The sequence below is a fragment of the Chinchilla lanigera genome, unplaced genomic scaffold (assembly GCF_000276665.1).
Source record: "Chinchilla lanigera isolate Chin_1 unplaced genomic scaffold, ChiLan1.0 scaffold00140, whole genome shotgun sequence".
Taxonomy (NCBI): Eukaryota; Metazoa; Chordata; class Mammalia; order Rodentia; family Chinchillidae; genus Chinchilla; species Chinchilla lanigera.
Window position 1 is genome coordinate 2,836,780 of NW_004955541.1, and position 20,356 is coordinate 2,857,135.

Sequence of the window (20,356 nt, forward strand, 5' to 3'; positions counted from 1 at the left end):
TAGCGAGACCCTGTCTCAAAAAGACAAAACAAAACCAAACAAAAAAAGTAAAAGAGGGCTGGAGGTGTGGCTGTGTGGCAGAGCGTGCCTGGCACGCAGGAGGCTAGGGTTCCATCCCCAAAACCAGAAACAAAAACTGACATTGGCTGTGATTGTGGATTTGGAATCATGTCCTTTCCTGCCTGCAACCACTGGAAAGGAGGCCAGGGAGAGTACAGTGGGCAGACAGAGCTTCGGGGCAGGGAAGGTGGGCGCTGATGGTGATCCGCTGAGCTCCCCAATGGCAGCTCCTCCATGCACACATGGGGTCCCGGGTGGGCTGGCATGGACGCCCCACGATTGCAAAGGTGTCTCCCATCTAGTGCCCATCCTGGCCAGAGAAACGGCAGTGGCTTTCCTTCCTGTTGGCGTTGGCAGGGCACAGCACCTGACCTCAGGTCGGGCACCCACAGGTAGGGGGAACACTGCTCTCTCTCGGGAGGGTGAGGCAGGTGGGTGCATAACTCTCACAGGCCCTTGGTTCCTTGTGGTCCCTGACTGCCTCGTTAAATGAATACTACACAATACTGCCCTGGGCCCAGTGGAGGATAGAGGGGCCTGGTGACGTCTGCACACAGGAACCTGGATAGGCCGGAACATTTGCACCTGGAACTTACTGCCAAGGGCACCGCTTCTCGGGGACACAAAGGGGTGACGGACACGACTCACTGGGGATGATGTTGGCTGACGGACGCAGTTCCTCCCACGCCTGCCCTGCAACTAGACTTACACTGTGATCCCAGCAGACTCCAAGGGCGAGGGAGGTGAGTGCGGGGCCCAGTGGGGAGAGGGCAGGTGTGGAGGTCAGATTGGGGGTGCTGGGGTCACCATGCTACCGGTGTAGACCAAACTTGTGTCCTTGCTCCATCAGCAGCTCAGCACCAGCCTGGGCACTGGGGCCACAGGTGCAGGGCTGCAGGCTGCACGGAGGGATAGGAGTTCAAGGAAGGGGATGAGGGTGCTCAGGACGGGGCAGGAGAAGCTCTGACGCTGTGCCGTGCAGCTCAGTCCTTCACGGTCCTCCGTCCTCGGGCTGGAGGTTTGCAGCCAAGTGGGAACCTGGCTACAGTGAAAGGAGGCGAATCCTGCCTGCACATGGCGAGCTGTGTGGTTGGGGCTCCCGGTCCCGTCCCCGTCCTTCCTCCTCCCTGTACAGGGAGCTGCGGGGCTGGGGGCTGCGCACAGGCCATTCCAGGTAGCATGTATAAGCGCCCCTTCACTTCCGGGAATGGGTGTTGTATCAAGCCTGTTTTTCCCTCTGGGTTTTGTAATTTAAATGTTCTGCTCGTGAATGCAGCATGACCTCTGTTACTTAAAAGAGTAATTTTGAAAACCCTGAAACCACTGATGTGCATTGAGCAAACACCCTGAGCTCCAGTAGGAGCGGTGTCTGCATCTTGCTGGCCCATGCCAGCCAAGGACAGGAAGTGCCAGGGTCCAGAGGGCTGAGGGCCGGGGCCCGGGGCCAGGGCTGATTGCCAGGTGCGGTTTTGCTCATTTAGAAGCCACCAGCTCTGTTTGAATGCAGCTATTATTCTGAGGGAGTCATTTTTGTGGGCGGGCTCCGGTGAGGGGCCAAGGCTGACCGGCATTCCTGTCCACCTCGCGAGAGGGAGGGGAAGGTGTATGTGGGTGAAGCAAAGCAGGGAAGGGTGGCCACCCACCTGGCCTGTGTGGTCGCCCAGCTCTGCCCTCCCTGCATCCTGTCTGCGTGGAAAAGATGCGGTCATTCCGTGCTGGGAGCAGCCAGAGGGTGGCGTGTCCTGGAGGTCTGGCTTAGAAAGCCAAGAGGGTCTCACCCCTTGGAGGAGTCAGGGACACTGCGTCCTGTGATCCCCCAACCTGCGGGACCTCATGCCTCATCCAGGCTCCGCACAGCAAAGCCGCACACGTCCGCCTGGGCAGAGCTGAGGCCAGGCATGTGCGGCTGTGGCCTAGAGGGGCTTTGGAACCTGTGTCAGGGTGGAGAGGACCCACAGTGCCTCCTCCTCTCCTCATGCCCTGCTCTGGCTCCTCGCCCTTCAGCCCAGAGGCTGTCCTCCCCACAGAGCCCACTGCCCAGGGCTCTACCTCCCTGGACCCACACTTCGTCCCACCACCAGCTGACCCTCTTCACTCGGGGCTGTGGGCAGGAATGCCACCACCCTCAGGGCTCCAGACCGCCAGTGGAAGCTGCGTCTCCTACCCTGCATCCCAGCACCAACCACTCGGCCACCCTGAATCTTGCAATGATTCCACTGCCGTGCTGCCTGGCTGGCTGCTTGGGCTCTACCCCACCCCTCAGGCAGACCCAGGAGTCGGTGGGACCTGGGGGGCCCAGGTCTCCAGGGCCAGAGACCCAAGCACCTACCCTGAGCTCGCCCAGTCACCACTTAGTTCTTCAATGTCTCCATAACCTTTGGAACCAGCAGGTGTAATTGAAAGAAGAACGGCATCGGCTCGTTGTTATTCACTGCTGTCATTTTGAGAAACAACTACAGAGACGAATACCTTATATATCCACCATCTAAAGCAAAATCCCCTCTCTCCTTTGCCATATGGGGGACTGAAGCCAAGCGATCGGTCCCCAAGTTAAAGACCTTCAAGTTGTGAACCTTCGCAGACCCCAGGGCCCTGCATTACACACACTGTTTGAGGAGAGCGGATCGCGGGAGTAGCTCGCTCATCCCCTGGACAGCGTCATGGCGGTGCTGGGCGCTCTCTGCCGTGCAGCTGTGTGGTGCTCAGTCAGCCCCGGAGGCCGGGAGCTGAAGGAAGAGCAGTGCTGGTGTGGCGGGGACGCTCGGACAGGCCAAGCGGTGACCGTGGAAACAAAAGTGAAGATAACAGAGAGACTGGACTGAGGCCAGAAGGTGGCTGGCGCCACTCATTCTTATCATGGGAACAGCCCCGCCACGGGCACAGTTCAAGAGCACAGCATGATCTTGTGGGACATGCGGTTTCCTTATGCTCTACGTTGTGTCAGAGGTGTGAGCGACTCACTTTGTCAGATTTACAAATGTTCTCCCAGAAAAGAACTCGTCCCTAAGTCTGTATTCTCAGACCATTTTCTATTTTTTAGACAGGGTTTTGCGGGATGTGCTGGTGTACGCTTGTCATCCCAGCGCTCTGTGAGGCTGAGGCAGGAGAATTGCAAATTCAAGTCCAGCCTGTGCTCTTAGTGAGACCCTGTCTCAAAATGAAAAATAAAAAAAGACTGAGGACATAGCTCTGTTGTAAAGGCCCTGGAGTCAATCCCTAGGACCAATAAATAAATATTTAGACATGGTCTCACAAAGGGCTAAGTTGCCCAGGCTGCGTTCACACTTGTGATCCTCCTGTCTCAGCCTCCCTGAGTGCATGCCTGGTTTTGTCTTTTTTGCTTTGGTTTGGTTTTTTGGTACCAAAAAATTAATGGTGAAGTTGAAGCATCTCTATTTTTTAAAAAATAAGTGTTACTACCTTTCTTTTTCAGCTACAAAAAGGTAGAAAAAATTGAGAAGCTCTAAGAAAATAAAAATTACCCATAATTCCTATTACCTGGCAAACCTTGGGTGTTTACCCTCTAAGGCTTATACTTTAGCTAAGACATTTTCCCGCACTGGCAGTTTGCACTGAGCCCCGGGCACCAGCACTGCGGTGCTGTCTGCAGTCGGGGCCAGGGCTTAGGCCTCCCTGATTTCAGAGTTCAATCGCACGCCGTGTGAGGGTCCTGCCTGGACCTGGAGTCTCCGACACGCGAGGGCTTCATCTACCCCCAAGTCTTCTGCCACTCGTGATGCGACGGTGAAGAACCCTGAGTGCTGGGCCGAGCCCTTGGCCTCCCCAGGGTGGGGTGGGGCACATCCTGTGGGTGGCCCTGAGCACCTCCTTGGCGCTGGCTTGCAGGATCAGCACTGGACCTCTGGGGGCAGCACTGGGCGCCTGACGCCGACAGACCCCAGGCCCCGGGAGGGATGTGGGGCGCTGGGGCCCTGCGCCCTGGCCAGGAGGAGACCGGTGTTGTTTCCAGGCTGTGTGTGGCTTCCTGTTGGGCAAGTGGAGAGGGCTCAGCGCCATGCCCGGCTGGACATCACCTGCCTGGGCGCCCTGCCCCTCCACACTGCAGAAAACCTACCCCTTGCTCCTGGTTCCCGGGCGTCTCTCAGGCTCTCGGCAGGGGGAATCTGGGAGCTGCACCCAGACGCAGCACAGCCGGCCTCCGGGCTCTGGCCTCCGGGCTCTGCGCTCCAGTGCACGGGTCCTCCGTGGTTCAGTCTGCACCAGACAGGGAAGAAGGAAAAAGAGCCTAGGCCCCACGCCTGCCTGCCCAGGACACTCCCCTCGCACCCACACCCTGTTGCTCCCTTGCATTTGTTCGGTTTTTCAAATCCAGGCTGTGGGCAGACCAGGCCTGTGGAAGAGCAGCCGCTCATGTGGACAGCAAGGTGGCTGCCCGTGGCTGGAGGCTCGAGGACCACAGAGCTAGGCAGAAGCCAGCGTGGGCTCCTCCAGCCCTGGCCGGGGCTCGGAACCCTGTTTGAGTTCCTGGCTGGTGGAGAAAGCAGCTGCCCAGAGGGGACAGAGACGCAGAAGCCAGCGCCTGGGCAGAACTCCAGCGCAGAGTGTGCGGGGTGCTTTGTGAGTAGTTAGACCTGATCTTGGCAAAAGGCAGAGGTGCGGTTGCCAGGTAATCAGGAAGTGTTGTGCATCCTCTGCTTTCGGAGTTGAGAGCAAAACTGCATAGTGTGTGCACCAGGCAGGAGCGCGTGCGATTTCCCAGGGAGCCCCAGAGCGCAAGGATCAGGGAGATTGTCGGGCACTCAAGACATGGGGAAGGGATCCCGGGCAGGCCCAGCTCAAGGACCTGGAGGTGGCGAGGCGGCAGCCACGTGGTCACACTGGGCCTGCAGGGACAGGGCGAGGCACACAGCTTCTGCCCAAGAAATGCCGCCTGCCGGGCCCACACCTGCGGGCTGCCTGGGACTGTGGCACATGGTCCTTGGCTTTCAGTGGCATCTAGTGGCCCGGGGCCAGGCCCAGTCAGTCTGCCCACAGTGGGTGCTGCGCAGCATGGGCTTACGGAGAGGCATGGCCCAGTGGGAAGGCACTTCTGGGCCCATCTGGCATGGGAGCAGGGTGTGCGGTTGGATGAGTGGTCACTTTGTCAACTGCTTGGCTGGTGAAGAAGATGCTACAAGATGAAAATGTTGAAGAAGCTAAATATTATTACTGCCATCTGCAGAGCACCCATGAAGTCCTCCTGGGCCCGCGGCCGAGTCACAAGTTACTCTGGGTGGGGGCAGTGAGGCCCAAGGGGCTCCCCAGGAGGGCAGTGACCCCTTCTCACTTTGAGGCCAAGGCAGAAGGAGAGGGCGAGGGACTGAAGTCAGAGCCGGGAAGGAGGTATCTCCCGCCTGAGGTGGGGTCCAGGGTCGCATGTCCTGCCCTGCACGGTCCGCTGCCATCTGTGCAGAGCCGGATAGGTGTCCAGCCTGGGTGGCCACTCAGCGGGGCTGGGGTGGGCTGGGAGTGACACTGTTCGAGCTGGAAAGGGGCCACAGCCCTGGCTTCCCGCGAGCATGTTTGCTGGCTGTGCTGGTCAGTGGTTGTGGTCTTGTCTGGGGCAGTGGGCGAACTCTCCAGCTGACACATGGCTGCCCCCACTCACCTGTCCCACACAGAGCCCTTGCCTGGCCCTTGAGGAGCTCTGGCTTCCATTCTAGCACTGGAAACATAATAGATTACATTTTAAAACTGTAATAAAGCTCAGCTGTGCCACAGCGCTCCAAGACCTGGCACTGTCTGCACATGGTGGGGGTGGGGGAGGCTCCAGGCGTGGCCCGAGGGTGCCAGGGTCCACACATCTCCTCTGGCGCCCACACCTCTGACCGAGTGGTCCCAGCTGGGGTTTCCAAACCTACTCTGAGGATTCACTCTCAAGGGCACTGAAGTTTCTTTGCTTCCCCTTGGCTTAGCTGAGTGTGTTTCACTGCACCAGGGTCTTGGATGTTTTTGAAAACTTTAAACCAAAGAGGTAAAATCCAGAGCTGAGACCGTGGACACCGGAAGTCCTGAGGCACGGAATTTACTCCATGCAGGGCCTGTGGGTCAGGGGTCTGCAGGGAGCTTCAACCCTGGAGGGGCTGCTGGTGGCACTGACACACTGTCCCTCCTTGACAGCTGCTCAGGGGACTCCAGCAGGATGATTGTCAGGGCCATGCCGCCCCTTGTGGCACTGCCCTTCCGGCGCCTGGTCCACACCGCGGCCTCCTGCCGCCCAGCCCCCGGGAGGCACCGAGGACACCACCTCCTGCACACGGTCCCTGCTGCCCACTCGGGGGGGACTGCCCCGGTCTTCACCCAGGCCCTGGCTTTTGGGGACAGGCTCGCCCTCATTGACCAGCATGGCCGCCACACCTACCGGGACCTGTACCTCCACAGCCTGCGCCTGTCCCAGGAGATCTGCAGGCTCCTCGGCTGCGAGGACGGAGACCTGCGGGATGAGAGGGTCTCCTTCCTGTGTTCCAACGACGTCTCCTACGTCGTCGCCCAGTGGGCCTCATGGATGAGTGGCGGCATCGCAGTCCCCCTCTTCCGGAAGCACCCCGAGGCACAACTGGAGTACTTCATCCAGGACTCGCGGAGCTCTGTGGTCCTGGCCGGGCCGGAGCATGTGCAGCTGGTGGGTCCAGTGGCCAGGAGGCTGGGGGTGCCACTCCTACCCCTCCCGCCCACTGTCTACCACGGGGCAGAGGGGGAGCCAGTGGTGGCGCCAGTGCAGGAGTGTGAGTGGCGAGACCGGGGCGCCATGATCTTCTACACCAGTGGGACCACGGGGCAGCCCAAGGGCGTGCTGAGCACCCACCGCAACCTCACAGCCATGGTGAGTGCGGCCCCATCCACCTGGGTTGGGGCTCCCCTGGCGGACTGTGCCGTAGTACTGACGTACCTGGTGGCGGAGGGTCGTGGGGAGGGGGCAGCGAGGCACCGTGTGTGGAGAGACGGACTGCCGAGCAGTGCCCCAGGATGTAAGGCTCGTGGAGAGTAGCGCGGACTCTGTGTGCTGTGCACTGGGGTGGGGTCTCTCAGAGACTGGCTACCCAGACATGCGACTGGGACCAAGCCTGGGAGTCAGGCTGTGTTTGCTGTCTTCCGTTTGCTGCCATTTCTGTGCTCCGTGGTCCAGCGTCCATCAGGGCAGAACTGCTCAGCCACCAAGTTTTCCCAGCACAGCTGCCCCTCCCCCCCTCCTTCCTGTCCTCCTCCTCCGCCCTTCAGGCCCCCCAAACCCGCAATGTCCTCAAGCTGTGCCATGTCCCTGCAGGTGACCGGGCTGGTGCATGCCTGGGCATGGACGAGCGACGACGTGATCCTGCATGTCCTCCCACTGCACCACGTGCACGGCGTGGTCAACAAGCTGCTGTGCCCGCTCTGGGTGGGCGCCACCTGCGTGATGCTGCCCGAGTTCAACGCGCAGCAGGTGAGTGGGGTGCGGCAGACACTGGGGGCCGGGCCCGGGGATCCTGGAGGGGCGACCCGGGGTGAAGCAGCACCCGCCTCCCAAAGTCTGGAGCCTGGCGAAGTCTGCTGGAGCCAGCATCACTGTGAGGCGGGCACACGGCACAGGCTCCGGGGGTCTCACCTGGCCAGTCTCAGCCCTGGCACTGCCTGCATCCTGGGCCGCTCTCCGCACTGTCTCAGTGGTGGTGTGGCTCCTCCTCCGCAGTTGGCTGCCCTCTGCTCTCCCGCAAGATCGTCCCCCTCTGCACCCCACCCACAGCACCCCTTTCCCCATGCAGGTGGTGGCCTCAGGGTACAGGGAAGAGGACACGGACACTGGTCCCTGTCAGCAGCCAGCCTGCTCTCTGTCCCTCAGGTGAATGGTCCAGCTGGGGGACTCCTTAGTCTCACCGCTTGTCCCTTCCAGCATTTTGCCGCTGCCCCAGGCTGCGGTGGGCACAGGGCCAGGCTCGGTGACCTCTAGGAGTGGAGTGGGTGGAGCTGCATCCTATGCTGTGTGTCGTGTGACCTGTGAGGCGTGGGCTCAGCCATGGGCCTGGGACCCGCTCTGGACAGGGAGGCCGCACTGTGTCCAGATATAGCCCTGGACTCGGTGACAGGGCATGTGACCTCTCCGGACCTGTAGCCTTCCTGTCCGTAGGGACAACCGTGACACCGCAGGCTGGGGTGGCTGTGCCTTCAGCCTGGACACTCCTCGGCCGCCTGTCTGTCCGTCAATACTGAGTGCATGTGGATAGGCTCAAAGGTTGTGTGGGCAGGGAGGGGTGAGCTGAGCGGACCTCGACCGAGGCGCATGTCTGGAGGCAAAGGCCTTTCCACAGGCCTCCTGTTGCAAGTGCAGCTCTTTTCTTTGGTACCGGGAATCAAACTCAGGACCTTGTGCTTGCCAGGCCAGAACTTATGCCACTGAGCTGTACCCCCAGCACAAGTGCAGCTCTTGTTGATGGGGCAACGCAGTCTTACGAGTGAATCTGGCCAGGCCTGGCAGTACACACTGCAATCCCAAGCCCAGCCTGGGCAACTTGACCAGACCGTGTCTCAAAATAAATAAAAAGGGCTGGGGATGGAGCTCAGTGTAAAGGCCCTGGGCTCACTCCCCAGTACTGGGGGGAAAAGCAGTGAGTCTGGGAGACCTCTTGCATCCAGTTGTATTGAGGGGGTCAGATGCGATGGTCCCTGCACAGTACCCACCCGGCCCTACACAGCCCCCTGCAGGCCTGGGCTCCCATCCATGCCAGGCAGGCAGCTTTGTCCCAGGCCCCAGAGCCCGGCAGCGAGAGTGTGGGCCGTGCCCTCTGCTGCCACCGGGCACTTCCTGTCTTCCCTGCCACAGCCTTGCTCACTGCACAGCCTGGAACCCGAGTCCCTGGGTGGGCTTCCTCCCCGAGGCCATGCCCCAAGGAATCGGCCCTCCCCACAGGCGCCTCCCCACCCTCCAGGCCCAGGCCCTCCCCACAGGCTCTACGCCTCACACCCAATCGCAGTCCCACCTGTGCGCATGCACAAGGAACGGGGCCCACCACGGCATCTGGCAAGCTGGAGCAGTGGTGGGAACCTCTGGGTGCTGCTGTCCCCGCGGGTCCCCTGGGGTCCTTCTTTCTGGGGGAGCCTAGGGCTTGGGCTCCAGGGAGTTGGCCTGCACCCCCACCCCAGGTGTCTGGCCTGGCTCTGGAGCAAGGTCAGGCTCTCAGGTCTGCCTCAGCCCTTTCGGGAGAACCTGCCGTGGGCATGTGGGCAGCAGCCCCAGGTGCTGTCTGGACAGGGTGAGGTGGGGGGCTCCCATGCCTGCTGAGAAAGTCCGTAGGATCCCCAGAGCGGCTGGCGCTCCCCTAGGCCCGGCTCCTCCACCTGCCTCTCCCTGCGCTGGCTGCTGAGCTGGGAGCTGCTGGGTGGGTCTCTGCTGGTCTGGCGACACGCAGAGCCCCTTGTCCTTGGAGGGAGCCAGGCCTCAGCCCTCCACCCTCTCGACACCTCGCTGGGGTTTTCTCGAAGCTGTGCAGTCAGAGCAGTATGAAGACAAACCCACCCCGTGGGTGAGAAAGCACAGCGCTCCCTTCTGCAACCCGTGAGCTTAGGTTTTTGCAAATTTACAAACGTGTATCAGCGGCGTCCTGCTTTCTGCTGTACTAGCTCTTAGGGTTTGGTCTGAGGTCGAGTGCGCAGGCGAAAGGGAAGTGACAGGGCCCACAGTGGTGTTTCAGGTCCCCTGCTCCGGGGGCACCAGGCTGTCTATGTCTGCAGTGGCACAGGAGGGTGGGGGTAGATGTACCCATGGGCCACAGCGCTGTTACCCCAAGAGCAGAGGCTGGTGGGAGTCAGTGGCTGGGCTTGGATCCTTTGCCGGCTGCAGACGCCGTGCTTGGGCTGCGTCTGAGGACTGTACTGGGGCAGTGTGCTGGGTGGGGCTCGGCTGGGCTCCGCAGCCCCCGAGGTCTCCTGCACACCATGACCAGGCGCAGCCGACTTGTCTGTCTGGGCTGGGCCGGGCCCTATGCAGCAGCCTGTGGCCCTGTGCCTCAGAAGGGGCTTTCAGGAGTGAAATGCTTGTCGATTCATATGGAGGGACCCACAAGACCTTACAGCCCAGAAAGTGTGGCCATGCTGGGATGTCCTGGAGGGACATGCAGCCCTGGGTGAATTCTCGGGTTATGGGGCCCTTTCCATCCACCAGCCAGCTCCATGACAGTGGCCCTGGCTCAGGGTGACGTCCTGCTGCCTCCCAGTGACACCTCAGGAGGCAGGGAGGTGATGCCAAGCAGGGTCCCTATGCTGATGGGGGTGGATGCACTGGGCATGGGGTCACGCTGTCACCAATGGTGCACACGAGGCACAGGGTCAGCCACTAAACACCCCAAAGAGCAGAGCCTCTCAGCCCCTCTGGGGCTGCACGTTTCTTGGCCAACCCATGTGTCTGTGTCAGGGTGACCCTGGGGCTCGGCAGCCAGGGCTCTGCATCACCCTGGGCGTCTGCCTCCTCTGCTCAGCAGCCGTCCGGGCCCTGGCCTCGTCACAGACAGGGTCAAAGGAGTGGGGCCCGAGGAGCCTCCAGTGACCCATGCTGCAGCGGGGACCTGTACTGCTCAGCCAGGCAAGGATCCTCCTGGGGCAGGAGGGGCTGGAGGGGGCATGGGGCCAGGCAAGGGTCCACCAAGCCGGGCCATGTGGGCAGCACGGTCACTGCCCATGGGCCAGGCTGGCCTCACCTGCTGTGCTTGCGGCTCGATGGCCAGGGAGCTGGAGACGTGCAGTTTGTGTCCTCCCCGCCATCCGTGGGCAGCACAGAGCAGGAAGGCTGCGGCCCACTCTGCCCTCGGGCGTGCTACGCTTTTCCTGGGCTCAGCCCTCCGCCTCCACCTCCTCCTGTGCAGCGGGTGTCCTGTGATGGGCTCCCCGCATGGGCACCGAGGTCTGGCGGGAACTGTCAGCATCTCTCATCTCAGCCGGGGCAGCTCGGGCCTCTGCCTGGGAAGATTACAGGATGGCAGCTTCCCTGCCTGGGAGAGAGCGCCCCTGTGGCCTGGCTCTTGCTGTCTGAGTGCCCTGTACCTGTTGTCGGGAGGGCTAAAGCTGGAGATCAGTCACACTTGAGCACGGCAAGCTACGAAAGCAGCTGTTCCAGCTCCCAGAACAGGAGGGGCTCAGGCTCGCACGCAGAGCTGCTAGGCAGAGGGGTTGAAAGGGACAACAGCTCCTGAGAGTGTGAGTAAACGGCCTGGGTGGCTGAGCAGGTCCTTCCTCCGGCCGGAGAGGGCTCCCTGCCCGCTGCTCTCTGTCTCGTCTTCATTTCTCCATCCTCTCCCTGTCCTTCCCCCAGGAACCTCGAGAGCCATGAGCTACACAGGACGCGGCAACATATGGAGCGTTTCACACCACCATCGCTCTTTGCATCACTTCGTTTTCTGTCTTTTCTGTTCTGTGACACTGGGAATCCCAGGGCCTTCACACCGAGCTGCGTCCCCAAGTCAGGGTCCTGCTAGGGACGCCGGGCTGGACTCAAACTTGTGATCCTCCTGCCTCAGCCTCCTGAGTGCTGGGATACAGATGTGTTCTTCCATGCCTGGCTCTTCATGTTTTCTGAATGGTGTCTTTTGAAGCATGTGTATTTAATTTTGATAACATCCATTTTAGCAACTTTTTAATCTTACAGATTATGCTTCTGGTGGCACATCCCAGACTCTTCCCCAAACCAAAGGTCTTGAAGATTTTCTTAGTTTTTGCCTAGGAGCGTTGTGACCTGAGTGTGCACGCGTCAGTCTCCAGCCCCGTCCCAGGGGTGGTGTGCACAGGACCCGGAGCCAGCTGACCCGGTGTCCTGTGGGCTGGTGCCTTTGGCTAGGAAGGTCCTCCTTTCCCCGGCGGTCACTATGTACCACCTGGGCCTGGGACTGTCCCCGCCTGGACACACTGCCCTGAGCCCCCGGTCTGGCATCCTGACCAGGGCCACGCGCTGTTGGCGGCTGCTGCTCGCATGGGCTTGGAGTTGGGAGCTGTGCATTCTCCACTCTGACTGTTCCTTTGCAGACCTCTTTCAGTTCCTCTGGGTTCTCTGCCTTTCACGTAAAATGTCAGTCTGCTCGTCAGCTTCCGCCTGGTGAAGCTCACTGGGGATTTGCGTTGAAGCCATAGCTCAGTCAGGGAGAGCTGCGTTTAACAGTCCCCCTCCCGGCCATGGTGATGGCCCGTTAGGCCGTTTCCTGGTGTCACGCAAATCCATATGTGTGGGTTCTTTGCCCTCGTCTGTGTCTGTCGCCACGTTGGCCAGCCTGTCCTGGCTCAGGCAATGGGCCGTCCAGTTTCACAACGGCATTTCCCGAGATTCTGCGGTTCCTCCCAGGCCACCCTCCTCCTGTTCTGTGCACCTTGGCACTGGACTCCCTCCCGCAGTCCTGTTCCTGGGCACTTGTGCGGTCATCCTGGCTCCCGCACTGGCCGAGGCTCTGCCAGGGCTGCGCCCCCTAAGCAGGAGCCACGGCCCTGCTTCCTCAAGGGCTCAGGGTTAGGCACGGGGAACACAGCAGTGTCTCAGAGATGCTGGCCTTTCGCTGGGCAGCAGGGCACTGGAGTCACTGCAAGGCAGGCAGGTCAGAGGGTGCTGACCTGGGCCCCATGGTCTTCAGTGCCTGGTAGGTGAGCCCTGCCCTGGGGTATTGTGGTAAAACCTGCCCGGTGCATGATCTGACTGTCTTTGTAGAAAGCAGAGGTGGTGATGGAGTCACCCACACTGTTCGTGTGAGCTCCTTGATGAGCAGAAGCCCGGCTTTGTTTGTGCAGGCTCACCTTGCAGTGGCCCTGGGACTGCTGCCTGGCTCCCCGAGTGTGTGTTGCCAGGTCTTCCCTGTGGAGCTGGAGGAGGTCCCAGGCCACCCCTGCTCTGGCTGAGAGTAGGACCCTGGTCTCGGCTCTGCTCGTTGGGTTGTCCCTCCTCCCATGCCAGACATGAGTGTCCCCCGCGAGGGTGGCCTCCCTGCACCTTGGCCCTCTGCCCTACTGAGGAAGGCTGTTTGGAGCAGCAGGTGGGCCTGGGCACTCTCGGCATGCGTCCCTATCCATCTGCCGTCCGGCTCCTCACCTGGCTCCCCTCCCTGTTTCTAGGTTTGGGAAAAGTTCCTAAGTTCTGAAACTCCACGGATTAACGTGTTTATGGCCGTGCCTACCATTTACTCCAAGTTGCTGGATTACTACGACCAGCACTTCACCCAGCCTCTTGTCCAGGATTTCGTGCGTGCAGTTTGTGAAGAAAAAATCAGGTAACTAGGACGAATCCTCAGTGCCAGGCCAGAAGCCTAGCAGGGTGCGTGTGGCTCGTGCCTGACAAGGCCACCGTGCCGTCCAAGGGCCCTGTCCCGTTTGTGCCACTCTGCAGCATCCCCGCTGGCCTGTGTGCAGTGCCCCTGAGGCCCACCCTTCTCTCCGCCTGCATTGCTACCTCTGTCCCTACGTCTCCATCCCTTGCTCTGTGTTGCGTCATGCAAATGATGACAGTGAGGACACGGAGCTGGCCGGGGCAACTCAAGCTTCTGACTCAAAATAATATTGAAAAGAGACTGGGTAGCCGAGGATATAGCCCAGAGCCACAGTGCCTGCCTGGCAAGCTCGAGGTCATGAGTTCAATTCCTGGTGCCAAAAAATAAATTAACTTAAAAAATAAAAAACTGTATGGACAAGAGACTGGGAATGTAGCCCAGCAGTAGAGCACTTGCCTAGCTGCATGACGCCCAGGGTTCCATCCCCAGGACAAAAAGGCCAGGATAAAATTGCAGGTGTGACTCATGCATGTCCCAGCTACCTGCTCACCCTTGCCAGGTGAGGGCTGGGGAAGCCGCGGCGGAACACCGTCCCTGCTTGACTCTGTCCGTCCCTGCCGACCGGACAGCCCGTGACCCCGCATGTTGCCCCGCATGGCTCGCTGCTGTTTGCTCCCTTCTGTGACGACGTTTGAGGGGCCAGAGACCCCGTTCCCTGGGGCAGCTGCAGCTGTCAACCTCCTCCCGCAGCGCCAGCACCAGCCAGGCTCGGTGGGTCCATGGGTGACACGATCGGGTACTGGCTGAGGTGCAGGCCTGCACTCCCTGCATTAGATCGGGGCTCCTGTGTGTGGCACCCAGGCAAACACAGCCCCCCCAGGTGGCCCTGGAGGTGCTGTGGGTCGTGACCCCATGGCGGCATCGTGTCCTCCTGCCAGCCTGGCTGTCACCAGCGCCTCCCTCGAGACCCTTTACCTGTGGTCTTCGTTGCCACCATCGCCCTGTTACTGTTGTTTAGGGCACGGCATGCTTGGTTTTACCAAGACATCACCAAAGACCCTTAACTACTGTTCTGTTCTAACCTGTTCACATTCTGAAATACACCAAGTACTCTCCAAAAGCAGAGTTGCCTTAGCCTGAACTGTTTTCATTCTGAGTTTAGAAGCATGATGTCCTGGTGCCGTGGTGGGCTGTGCTCAAGGCTGACCCTGTCTTCATCCCCAGGCTCATGGTGTCGGGCTCAGCTGCCCTGCCTGTCCCCCTGCTGGAGAGGTGGAAGAGGGCCACGGGCCACACGCTGCTGGAGCGCTATGGCATGACTGAGGTCGGCATGGCCCTGTCCAGCCCCCTGGCCGGGGCTCGCCTGCCAGGTATGCAAGGCCTATGCCGCCGCCTCCTCTCTGCCCCTGAGCCCGTCTGAGCCCCTGCGCGCCTCCATGCAGATCAGGAGGGGACAGGGAGGGACGGGCTGGCTCTCCTGGGGGCCATGGAGGAGGGGGCAGGTATTCCGTGGAGCCTGGAGCCCTGGCCCCTGCCCCTCCTGACGCCAGCGCCTCCACCTGCGTGGCACCGTGTTCCTGTGGCTTCGCTTTCTGAGCATCATCACCCTGGCCTCTCCCTGGAGGTGCATGTTGCCTGCATCACTAGCTTGTCCCCCTCTATCACAGAGTGTCCATGGTGTCTGTGTGCCATCGCCCTGAGCCTGGTCCCCACCCAAAGGACGTCGGCTTCTCTCTAAGTCAGGGCCGTTACTCACAGGTGGCCGCACTGTGCACATGCATGCAGGCTTTCTGTGTGCACACAGGTTTATTCGCTCAGGCGCACACCTGGCTGGGGTGTTTCCAGGTATTTGAAGCTGCCCTGGTGGGGGGGCACTCTATATCCCACCTGCAGGGACAGACATGCTCGCCCCATATCCCCGAGAGGCTGCCACCTCCGACTGTGTGGTGGGGGTGCGGGTGTCTGTGCGACGCGTCCCTCTAGTGATTGGTGATGTCTGGCATCATCCTGGCCCGCCATCCACGTGGCTTTGCGCCCAGCCGGGTGGTCCCTGCTCATCCTCAGAAGTGCTTTGGCTCTATCTTTCTCTGTACATCAGCACAATGTGACGGTCCCTGTCTAGGTGATGGGGGCCAGGCGGAGGTCATGGGCTGGGGGAGGGTGGCAGGGGCCCAGACCCCGGGACATTGCAGCCACAGTGCTGAGGGCAGGTGCTGGACAGGTGGGAAGAGGAGGGAGTGCTGGTGGGCAGCTGGGCCTGCAGGGCCAGGGAGATCATCGCGCTCTGGGTTTGTTGTGAGTGTGCGGGGCACATGAGTTCTCACCGCCGTCACTGCAGCCCTGCTGAGGGCCCAGCCGCCAGGGCCACGTGGCTGGTGCTGAGCTGTCAGAGCACAGTGTTGGGACAGCTGGGGTTGGGAGAGAGGTGGATGCTGGCCTTCCCTGCCTCAGTGACAGGAGCAGCTGCAGAGCGAGCCGCTAGGCGCAGATGGCGGTGCCGCAAGTCATCCACGCCGAGGGGCACAGGTGGCAGCCCCTGATTCCCGCCTCTGCAGCCTCCTGCTGCCCAAGGTGTGGGATCCAGAGATGTTGGAGAGTGCAGGAGCACTGTGTCTTGGAAGACGGTGTGACCTCTACTAACCCTGGGGGTGGTTTGGGAAAAGTGAGCAGAGAGCCCTGTGTGAGGGTGAGCGCTGAGGGTGTGAGAAGCCCATGCTGCACACCTCGCTGCAGCCCGATGTGTGGGCCGGGTGGGGTTAGCCAGGATGGACTTGTCCCCTCCGTGGCACAGGGCACAAACGTTCCCACCCCGACTCCAGCCGAGCATCCTTCCTGCTGGCCGCTCCTTCGCCAGGGTTCCCCTGGCCATGATCCCTGTGCAGGTGTGAGATCCAAGGTGGTATAGCAGGGGCAAGGTGAGGGGCAGGGGCAGTTGCTGGGGTGAGCAGAGAGCCTGAGATCCACTCCCCTGCCTGCCTTTCACCTCCTGTGCCACACAGGGCAGTGAGCCATCTGCACCTGTGCAGCCTGGCTGACCGCTCTAGCTGGGCTGAGAACAGATGCCCAGAACACCCTCACTGACTGGGGCTCTGGCCCGAGGCCTGCATCCCTCTCTTGCCAGATGCTGGGAGAGGCCAGAGGCCAAGTGAAGTTACCTTGGAAGAGCTGGCTCCTTCCCACAGGGTGGTGGGCGCTGGGAGATTGACAGTGCCACCTCTGTTGCCTGCAGCCAGTACCCCCGCCCAGCAGTGCGACCGTGGGTGCCAGGCACCCTCTCCCTCCCTCCTGTGGCAGTGTCCATGCCGCTTTCCTCACTGGCTACATCTCAGGACCACTGGGACGGTCAGGCTCAGGAAACCCACAGGTCCTTGCCAGCCCCACATCCTCCTGAGTGCAGTTCTGGGCCTGCTGGGCACAGCGTGGGTGCTCATCTTGGAGGCTTGAGGGGTGGGAGGTGCCCTGCATGGCCCAGGTGGGATTCAGAAGGGAAGTAGCTCGAGGGAGGATGTGCCCTGGGGAGCTGGTGGACCCGGTGTCCCCTGGGGAGATCCCCTGGGAAATGGGGCCTGGTGCCCTCAGGGCTCAGGCAGGTGCCTCCCAGGGCTGCGCTCCAGTAGTGGGGACGCGGAGGTGTAGGCCCGAGCTCAGCGGATGCCGCCCATCCTGTGCTTGTCCTCGCTGAGGCTCCGGTTGCCTCCTTTCACACAGGCCATTGCAGAGTAGAGCTCAAAGTCACAGAAGAGCTGCACATGAGCGCCTCCTGTGGCCAGAGCGTGGCGGGCAGGCGCCTGTCCACCTGGTCCCTCACTGACAGATGTGACACCCGGGAAGGAGCTGCAGGACTGGTGGCCTAGAGAACGGGAGGGGGACGGCGCCGTGGCCCACAACCCCTCGCCCTCTGCAGCAGGATTGCTGGGGTGGGGGCCTGGTCCTCTCCCCAGGACAGGCTAGCGTGGATGGCTCCGTTCCGGGTGGTGGGAATGCATTAATTTGCCCTCCTGGAGACTTTGTCCCTAATGGGTCCTCACTGATACTGGTGGTAAAAATAAAGGCCCAGGAGCCACAGAGCGAGCTCTGGGGAGTGGCGGTAAAGACAGCAGTCTGGCACCTGTGTGCGGGTGCCCTGCCCACCCTGCTCTACTGGCCCTGCTGTCGTGTGAACCAGGGTCACTCTGGATCAGCCTCTGCTGGCCTGGCGAGACCCTGCAGAAGGGTGCTGCACCAGCGCCGTCTTGGGTTGAGCAGAGCGCATGGGCTGCGGAGTGTGCGGACTGACACCTCCCACCTCTGGGGCATGTTTCCCCTGTATGGTACACAGGGTGGGGGTAGCCCAGGGCACCAAACAAACCCCAGTGCCTAACAGGTAAACCGCGGTGCACAGCACCCCGCTTGCCCTTGGATCTGCTCCCGGCCCCGTGCCTCTCAGGGGCACCAGTGAGGCCTGCTCTCTCCTCTTCCTGGCCCACATCAGCCCCTGCTCATGTACCTGCCACAGTGGCTGCGAGCACTCCCAGGCCCTAGTCAGCTGTGCGGAAGCGTCAGGGCGCTGGGGCACCTGCTGCTGTCAGGGGCAGCTGTTGCCCAGGCCCGGCCCGCTCAGCACACACCCCGACAGGTCCCTGCATCTTCCCTCCCAACCCAGAGTCCCGGTGCGGGGTCCTCTTCGGGTCCTAACTGCTGCCTTTGGTCCACATCCCTGCTGCAGGTTCCGTGGGGAACCCCCTGCCCCAAGTGGAGGTGCGCATCGTCTCAGAGAACCCACAGAGAGACGGCTGCCCATATACCGTGCACGCCGAGGGGGACATGCAGGGGACAAAGGTACCACGGGTGATGGGGCGCTGACTGGCAGCTGAGGGCTTGCAGGGTGCCTCACCCCTGGACAGGGGACAGACATACCCATGCTCAGATGCAGCCAGCTGCCCCTTGGTTCCTGGCTACTCCTCTCCAGGGTGCAGACAGGGGATCATCGTGCCCTGTGGAGAACTGCACCCCACGGGGGTGGGTGGTGCACGTGAGCAGGGCGGATGGCAGGAGTGTGTACAGTTCTTGGGAACACTGGGAAGCAAGTGTCTCCCCCGGCCCAGGAAAGCTTCTGCCTCCTAGGGCTGCCCGGGCCTCCCTGAGCCCTCCTGCCCTGCCCTGGGCCTAGTGCCCTGTCCTGAGGAGCAGCCTTCCTGAGCTCTCCGCCTGACCCCAGCCCCAGCCACACAGAACTCAGGGCTGCTATACTCACTGCCCCCACCCCCAGCCTTGGGTCTGTGCCCTCCAGGGCCTGGCCTCGCCTCCAGGACACTGGTAACTAAGAGGTCCGTGGGCACTGGCTCGGAGAGTGTGTGCAGCTTCCCTCCCGACAGCGGCCACTCGGCTGCGCTGCCCTCGCGGTCCCACCAGGCACTGAGAACACCTGCTGCACAGTGAGTGGCAGAAATGTCAGGAAAGGCAGGGTGGGTGCGGAACGACTCTATCTGAAATTAAAATGAAATTTAACTGCCTGGCACCTGCGGTGGCAAGCTGCCGGCTCCACCTGATGACGCCCCTGCCACGCACTCTAATTGTCCCTGTCTGCAGCGAGCTCATCCCCAGACGCAACGCACTGGAAATAGAAAGGCGTGCCCCCACCCCGCACCCAGACAGCTGGGGAGGCCCCTGGGGCTGGGACGCAGCAGGGCATGTGGAGGCTGGCCTCTTGCGCAGGGAGCACACAGAGGCCCTAGGCACCCTCACCCCAGCCGTGCCCCTCACCCCAGCCGTGCCCCTCACCCTGCACCCCAGGGCCGCCTGAGCCCAGCATGGGGCTGGCGGTTAGCATGTGTCTCCCGACCGCCATGCACGGTCGCCTGGGGCTTCTCCCCTGGGCTCTGCGGTGGTCTGGAGGACAATTTTGAACTCTACCTCTGGCCGTAGCTGAGCTAAAGGCGCAGCGCCAGCTGGCCCATTAGCGGCGAGGCTCCCAGTTGGCCCTGCTCTGCACTCTGTAGTGTGTCAGGCATTGTCTCTTCATTTTTTTTTTCAAGTTGCTTGCTTGCAGGAGACCCCATCGCAGCCAGGGACAATGGGGTCCATCCGCAGACACGCAGCCGTGCGGCTGCGTCTGACGCCTGCTACGAGTGGGGCCTGACTCCGAGCCTGCTCCTCGCGGACGCAGCGGGTTGGGCGGCTGTGGCTGCAGCAGGCTCGCTGCTCTTTATTCCCAGTTGCCTCGTTTCTCCACACTGTCACTCGATGGCAGACTGTTCGGCCGCTGCCTTCACGCCCCAGCCGCGGCCTCCCTCCTCCACTGTCAGCCCTGGCTGCCACTGTGCGGGGAGGGCTGGGGGCAGCCTGGATGTCCCCTCCTCAGCCCACTCCCCTCAGGGGCTGACCATCGTGGGCTGCGTCCCTTCTCCGGGGGCTGAGCAGCCTGCCACCCCTGCCTAGTTCCTGGCCATCAGGTTTCTGTCCCAGGAGCTCTGGAGGCAGTTTTTCACCAGGAAGCCAAAAGTTGCTGGCCCTGGATCCTTGCCTTTAATGAGAGACAATTCGGATATCAGACAGCCTGTGTGTGACGAGCGCAGCCCAGGAGATCCCGGACCACTGGTAGTCCTTCCCTGCGCACCCCCGCCTCAGCCCCACACAGCAACTTACCTCCTTCCTGGCTCTACGAGTCTGCCCCTTCGGACGAGATCAGGCATGTTCAGGGTGGTAGGACGATAGACGATTTGCCCATTCTGGACCTTTATTTTTTAAATCATTTCAATAAATACAGAAAAAGCGCTCGTCAAGATTCCATATCCCTTCATGATAAAAACTCAACAAATTCGGTATAAAAGGAACTGACCTCAACCAAACACAGCCCACAGACAGTTTTCCACAGCTCAGATCACACTGGAGGGGGTCAGTGAAAGGCTTTCCCTCAAGACCGAGAACGAGATAGGAAGGACCCCCGGGCCCAGCTTCGTACTGGAAAATCCAGCCAGAACAGCTAGGAGAAAGGAGGGAGGGAGGGAGGGAGGGAGGGCAGGAAGGAAGGAAGGAAGGAAGGAAGGAAGGAAGGAAGGAGAGAGAAAGGAAAGAGAAAGAAAGAAAGAAAGAAAGAAAGAAAGAAAGAAAGA

At 61.1% G+C, this 20,356-nt stretch overlaps 1 protein-coding gene across 3 annotated transcripts in view; it reads left to right on the forward strand.

Moving 5' to 3' along the window:
- Positions 1-707: 707 nt before the first annotated feature.
- The window catches only part of Acsf3 (acyl-CoA synthetase family member 3), a 38,734-nt gene continuing 19,085 nt past the window's right edge, over positions 708-20,356 (forward strand). The window contains exons 1-6 of one of the 3 annotated variants that reach the window (XM_005411031.2): positions 708-803; positions 6,181-6,883; positions 7,325-7,480; positions 13,114-13,268; positions 14,490-14,635; positions 17,971-18,083. In XM_005411031.2, the coding sequence (XP_005411088.1) occupies positions 6,203-6,883; positions 7,325-7,480; positions 13,114-13,268; positions 14,490-14,635; positions 17,971-18,083 (1,251 nt within the window). In that variant the 5' untranslated portion in view covers positions 708-803; positions 6,181-6,202. The remainder of the gene's footprint in view (positions 804-6,180; positions 6,884-7,324; positions 7,481-13,113; positions 13,269-14,489; positions 14,636-17,970; positions 18,084-20,356) is intronic. The other 2 variants (XM_013507984.1, XM_013507986.1) reach the window with 2 other exon arrangements.